Consider the following 6,756-nt stretch of genomic DNA (forward strand, 5'->3'; position numbering starts at 1 on the left):
TGCCTGGGGAAAAATCCCCAGTCTCTACCAGGAGCAGTCCCCACACCAAGGGAGAGACAGACAACCCAGTTAGCATTACAGGACTTTACTATGGCCCACACTAAACACAGAAATGGGGTTTTTAAATAAGTTTAAGCCGAGATGCATTTCAGAGAAGTGCAAGATTTGCAAACAGTGTCAGATTACGGAGCAGTGTGGCTTTGACTGGGGGCTGGCACAGCTCTGTACAGAGCTGGGTGCCCCAGGATCCTGCTGTGTCACTTCAGCATGCTCGCACCAAGCAGGAAGGAGCTGGGACCAGTAGGATGCAAGCTGTGCCACAGGGGCCCTGGGCACACCGCACTCCCAGCTCTGCCATCACTCTGCCACAGGTTTTGCTTGCTTGGCCGCTTCCAGACGTGTCAGGATTTCATTCCACTGCACAAACTGCTTGGAGAGAAGCAGGGTCTGGACATGACACTTAAGGAAAGTAATGTGGAAACTGCAAGGAAGAAACCCAGGTCAGAGCATCCTGACCGCACCATTACAGTCCTGGTTCCTTGGGAGAAGCCCAGGGCACTAGGTTGTTTTAAGTCTTCATGGATTCAATCCACCCAGTGGCTGAGCACAGCACCATACACCCAAGGGAGTCCAGGAGGCACTTGTGAACTCCACATACCACTGCCATGCAAGGGCTTTCTACACAGCTTCCCTACCCACTGTGGCTTTGGGATGTGCCTCGGCACTGGGATCCTACGCAGCCAGGACACAGGTGTCACCCCATCCAATAGGCTGTTAAACCCCAGGCTGGAGATGCAACAGGATCAGTCAGGAGAAGGGGTCGGTTCAGCTGCTCCAGGCCCACAGTTCAAAGGATACCATTTTGTTATAATCCTCAAGGAGTGTCTTGACACTGTCAGTGAGATCGTGACGCTTCTCCTGTGAAGAGGGGAGCCGCAGTGCGTGAGCAATAAATAAGGTGAACGACATTCCTCCCTTCCCAGTCCACGACAGCACGGCAGGAAACTCAAGCAAGGCCAGCACTGAGATCAGTGCTCAGGCCCTGGCTGTGGTGCTCACTGCAGCTGGACAAGTTTACACAATCAAAAGAAAAGTGACAAACACTGGTCCCATGAAGCAGCAAAGCCCCCAGCCTTGCACTGCTGCCCGCCTCTCCTCAGTATCCAGGTTGTCCTTGCCCCAGAACAGAAAGTCACAGCAAAATGCTGAAAGAGACCATTAGGAACTGCCCAGGCTACTCACTGCCAGCTCCAAGAGCGCTCATAAAGGGAGGAAAAGGGTGAAGGGACAAGGTGACAGTGTTAAAAACGTTCTAGAGAGTAGGACATTGGAGGAGTGCAATGCTTCACCTCAGTGTCTCAGTAAAAGGGGAATTCAAGATGGTTAAACCCACTGTCACTTACTACGTGTCACTGAAAGCTGTTTTGAACAGGGTTATGGTGGGCAAATTTCCAACTTGGACTCAGTTCCCAGAAATCCTGGCTCCTTTTCCCCCTTGGAGTACTTAAACTTCTTTAAGACCGTGGTGTGAAAATTCAGATTGCAAAAAACTGCCATAAATGAGCAATTCAAACAATTAAAAATGCTGGGTGTCAGTACAGCCACTTGCAAAAGGTTCCTAGGCCCTTCTAGTCAATACTGATAGGAATATTCACGGTACCTGCTGCTGTATGTGGATCTGTGAGAGCCGCTGCAGTTTGGCTGCATGGTCAGGAACCGCTGGAAGCACAGAGGAGAAATCAGTTTGGGTTGTTTTACAGCACATGGGAGTAGCTCCCAAAGTAAAACCCAGTCTTCCTCCATGAGCACAGCATGTCAGAACTCCACACACTGAGTGCAAGTGTCCCACACTATAGATAAAACTCACACAGGATTAAAAAAAAACTACTTAACTATCCTGCACATGGCACGAGCTCAGGGATGCCCGCAGCGAGGGCTACTCAAGAAATACACTGGAGTAAACCACCTGCCAGAAGAGAGATGTTCTGGATGTAACACAGCTCACAGGAAGGAATGACCTGCCAGGCTCCACCCTCTCTGCCACAGCTCTCTCTAGCCTGCTTCAGAAGCTACTCTATCACCTCCTTGACCTTGCAAGAGAGACTAGGGCAGCATGAGGCAGGAGCAGACCAAGTTTGTACTCAGTTTACTCTCACACCAATAAGCGGTCGTCTTCTCTAGCTGCAGGCCCAAGAGAACAGAAAGAAAGCAGGACAGGACACAGCTTAGCAGGTGGCATTTGCAGCTCCAGCTTGCAGAAGAACATGCATACCTTGGATACTGGTGCTGTCCAAGATAGGCTGGAGATTCTTCACCTGCTCCAGAAGGGCTGCACGGGCAGGAATAGCCTGTTCCTCTGGTTGTGGAGGGACAAGAAGCAACATCAGTAAACACAAAACACTGCTCTCGCTTTTCACTAATAGTGGTAATTTTTCCAGCTGATCTGTCTTTACAGAAAGGAGCTTGCTCATGGTTTTATTTACACCTTTGTGCTGCTCATCCCTGGGTCTTGATTACACCAATTTCATGCAGGAGAATTTCCACCAAGTTCTAATGATAGGACAAGGAGGGAACAAATTGAAAGAGGGGAAATTTAGGCTGGGTATTAGGAAGAAATTCTTTACTGTGAGGGTGGTGAGACACTGGCACAGGTTGCCCAGGAGGATGTGGATGCTCCATCCCTGGCAGTGTTCAAGGCCAGGTTGGACAGGGGTCTGAGCAACATGGGAGAGTTGGGGAGGGTGGATTGGGACTGGATGGCCCTTAAGTTCCCTTCCACCCCCTTAACATTCCATGATTCTATGGAATTCCATTCACAGATTATACTGGTCACAAGTTGATCAAATTCCTTGGGTCAAGAAAGGACAAGGACAGGGGATGTCAAAATACACCCAAATGTCTTCTATTTTTGTCCCAGCCTGGAGAATACTGGAAGTGGGGTGAGGAAACAATTCTAGCTCCAGCTTTTCTTAGCAGCCTTTGATTAATTTGGGGCTAAAGTGACTGATCAATACAGGAGAGATCAGAGCTGATAAAACTGCAGCGTGGCTGTGCACAAGGGAGCACCGAGGGTGACAGACATCCTTGTACAAACCATCTCTCTGATACCTCCAGAGGGTGTGCCGTGCCACATCTTCACAACTGAAGAAAAGAAATCCATCCCGACCCGTCTTAGGTAAAGGACTCTTTTTCTGCAGTGCTACAAAAGCCTCCTGTTTCCCCTCGTTTCATGCCATACCTGCCAAGATGAACTGCAGCTTCATAGTGTCTGGAACAGCCATCCTGTCAATGTACTGAGGGTCAAGGTATTTTATTACATCTTCAACTGGAGGGATAAACAGGTTTGGAGATGAAAAGTAGGGGAGATGTTATGGCATTCACAAGAGCAGCTTGCTCTCCCTCTGTGTATCAGATTACTTTGCAAACACTGCTTATTTAGCCACCTTTTTTTTTTTTTTCTTCCCCAGATTAATTAATTTCTATGTGACTTTGGAGCTCTGTGACCAAGAACTGACAAATGGCTCAAGCCAGGAAACACTGCTTTAGGGAAAACTGGAAATCTTGCTTTTTGCCCGGATAACAACTATCAAAGGTGAGTGAAATCTGCTTTCTCCCACCCTCAAGACAAAAGCAGCCAACAGCCCCCCATCTTGGTCCTTAAAATCACCCACAAATACATGGTTTATGCTTCTATACTGAGCAGCCACTGCAGACTTGGACCACAACAACCCTCCCTGCCCTTCCCGCGACAACACACAGCAAAACCTGGCCAACAGGCAGCTCTGCAGGATAACGTACCCCCCGGTTTGGAGGCAGCTCCCCAGTTCTGCCCACTGAGTGTGAACTTTATTGCTCCCACCACACACAGAGGCAGAGCTACTTCAGCATGCCCATGAAGTCCAAGTGTGCAGGAATTCATTTAAGAGGCTCACGCTCCAGGAGCCTTCAGAGGCTGCATTTCAGGCAAAGCAGATCCTGACATGGGCACTGACATGGGCAGATGGCAACTGAGCAAATAACAGGCTCCAGCCGCCCGTTTCCTACCCCTGACTGCTGAGCTGGAGGATCGCGAGCACAAAAACCTCTCCCAATTATTATTTCTGTGACAAACAAACTAAAATAAGCGCCCAAACCAAACAGGTGTGGGGAAGGTGCTTTTCTTAAGAGCAGCGAAACGGTTTCGAGCTCCCCCCTCCCGCCCTCTGCCATCCCTCCCGTTCCGCAAGAGCCGCTCACTTTTCTTAAACAGGATTTTGATCCTCTCCCTCTTGCCGGCGATATTGTTCAGCGCCACCTGCACCTTCACCAGCTCGTCTGCCACCTGCAGAGGCACAGAGGGAGAGGACGGGGCTGTCAGGCCCCGCCGGGCAGCAGCACCCCAGGCCCCGCCGGACCGCACCAAACGGCCCCCGGCCGCTCTCCGCAGCTCCCTCCCGGCACCTTTCGCGGCCCGCAGCCCCCGCCGCCGAGGCCGACGCGTTGCTCCAGCTCCTCCAGCCGCCACTGCAGCCGCCGCAGCTCCGCAGCGCCCGCCGCCATCTTCGTGCCGGGCGGAAGCGGCCGCGCCTCACTTCCGGCGCGCCCCGGCGGTTGCCATGGCGGCGCGTTGCTAAGGACCGTGGTTGCCATGGGGACGGGAGGGGAGGGCGCGTCCGGCGGAGCGGAGCCCTCTCAGAGGATGCGGAGCGGTCGATGGCGATTTGCACTGCAGAGGGAGGCGTGCAGCCCTCCCGCCACCTGGGAGGGCAGTCGATGGCCGCTTCATTCCGGTGTGGTCCTCTAGGAAAGAGGCGCTCGGATGTATTAAAAGGAATTGATAGAGCGACCCATGTGGATGCAGGCCCTTTGAAATCCGGGAGGCTGCCGCCGGCTTTCCCCCAGACCTCTGTCTGCCCGCGTTCACCTTTCTGTTATCGACTGCCACAGGTGACACTCGCAAAGAAGAGAAGCACTAATTAATGGTGCAGCCAACCCCAGCCGCGCCGCTGCCTTCAGATGGCACTCACAATTACACGGATTTCTGACATGGGATAAAATTAATTCATAGTAGCAGCATCTGCCACAGAAAAAAATCCAGAGAGTTTCCCAGCTGCAGAGCAAAAAGTATCTGAGGGTGCATTAGGAAGACTGTGGCCAGCAGGTCAAGGGAGGTGATCCTGCCCCTCTACTCAGCCCTGGTGAGGGCACATCTGGAGCGCTCTGTCTCCTTCTGGGCTCCTCGGCACAAGGAAAACAAGGAGCTACTGGAGCGGGTCCAGCAGAGCCCACAAGAATGATGTGGGGTCTGGAGCATCTCTCTTCTGGGGAGAGACTGCTGGAGATGGGCTGTTCAGTCTGGAGAAAAGACTGAGGGGATCTCATGAATGCATATAAATAAATCAAAAGCTGGTGTCAGAGGGCATGGTGCCAGACTGTTTCCAGTGGTGCCCTGTGACAGGATGAGGAGCAATAAGTTAAATCAGAAGGAAGAACCTCATTATCTTGAGGATGGAGAGCACTGGAACAGCTGTGCAGGGAGGTTGTAGAGTCTCCTCTCTGGAGACATCCAAACCCCATCTGGATGTGTTCCTGTGTCACCTGCTCCAGGTGATCCTGTCTTGGCAAGGGGGTTGGACTGGATGACCTGCAGGGGTCCCTTCCAGTCCTGATGATTCTGTGATTCTGTGAATTTTCAAAGTGCATTCTGATGTCATTCTCTGTATCCCAGGGCTCAGTCCCATCATGTACAGATGATTCCAGCAGTACCGGGATGAATGTGGGCCTGGGTATTGCACCGCCATAGCCCAGGCACCAGGGAATGCCAAGTCAAGGTTCCAGGTCACTCTTTAGATAAAAACCATCTGCTAACAGCAGGTATTTTGCTAACATTGCTGATAATGTGTGCGGCATGGCTTTGGGGAACCCTCCCATTGCCCTTTGCTGAAAGTTAAACCTGCCGTACCCTGAAAAATCCTTGTCCTTGCAGGTACATTCCTACTGAGCACTGTACAGGCCTACCAGGATGCAGGAGGGAGCTTTGGGGTGGCCCAGTGCCTCATGCAGCCCTTATGCCCCACCAAATCACCTGCAGGAGCTGTGCAGAGCACTCAGACAGCAGGATAAGGCTGAGGCTTCGTGTGTGCTGCCTTTTCTTCCCAGGGATCGATAACTGGGATCTTCAGACGGTGAAGAGCTGAGCTTTGTTCCACAAAGGCAACAAATAGATACGGCTTCATTAGCAGAAGCACCCGGGGGCTGCAGAAGGGGCCAGGGGCTGCAGGGGGGCCAGGGGCTGTGCACACAGCTATGGTCTGTGCTTAGAGGGTACCAGCTCTACTGTGGCCTGGGCCCAAACACACAAATGCTTGTACTAGAGGGTCCCAGACCACCCAGTATCCTGAGCTGAGAAACTCAGGCGGTCCTGGGCCTCAAGCACTGGGGGGCTTTGGGACTGTCCCCATCTACCCTTTAGACTTCTGTCCAGTTTGCAAGCCTTGGAACATAGTTGCAGCTACAGCACTGATTGCCCACAGCCCAGCACATGGAGCCTGTTCTCTGCTCCTTGGGAATAGGAGCAGGCCTTTGACCATGTCCCCATCCCTGGAGCCTGCAGGGGCACACTGATTCAACCACTTGCCCTCAGCTCAGTGCTGAAGCTTGATTCAATGCTCCACCAGCTGGGCTGGATTGTCCCCTCATCCTCCACCTTCTCTCTCCTGCTCAATTACAGTCCCTGCAGGACATGGGGAAGCAGGCATCAATCACGGCTGGTTACTC

At 52.3% G+C, this 6,756-nt stretch overlaps 1 protein-coding gene across 1 annotated transcript; it reads right to left on the reverse strand.

Annotated features, from left to right (window-relative positions):
* Window positions 1–69: 69 nt before the first annotated feature.
* Window positions 70–4,593, reverse strand: DCTN3 (dynactin subunit 3). Its single transcript, XM_068176623.1, has 7 exons — window positions 4,441–4,593; window positions 4,237–4,321; window positions 3,239–3,325; window positions 2,273–2,356; window positions 1,661–1,719; window positions 859–918; window positions 70–447 (listed from the first exon to the last, which is right to left on the reverse strand). The coding sequence occupies exons 1-7, from the start codon at window positions 4,537–4,539 to the stop codon at window positions 358–360; spliced, it is 564 nt and encodes a 187-aa protein (XP_068032724.1). The 5' UTR covers window positions 4,540–4,593; the 3' UTR covers window positions 70–357.
* Window positions 4,594–6,756: the final 2,163 nt, after the last annotated feature.

This window comes from Anomalospiza imberbis, chromosome Z, assembly GCF_031753505.1.
Source record: "Anomalospiza imberbis isolate Cuckoo-Finch-1a 21T00152 chromosome Z, ASM3175350v1, whole genome shotgun sequence".
NCBI classification, from domain to species: Eukaryota; Metazoa; Chordata; class Aves; order Passeriformes; family Viduidae; genus Anomalospiza; species Anomalospiza imberbis.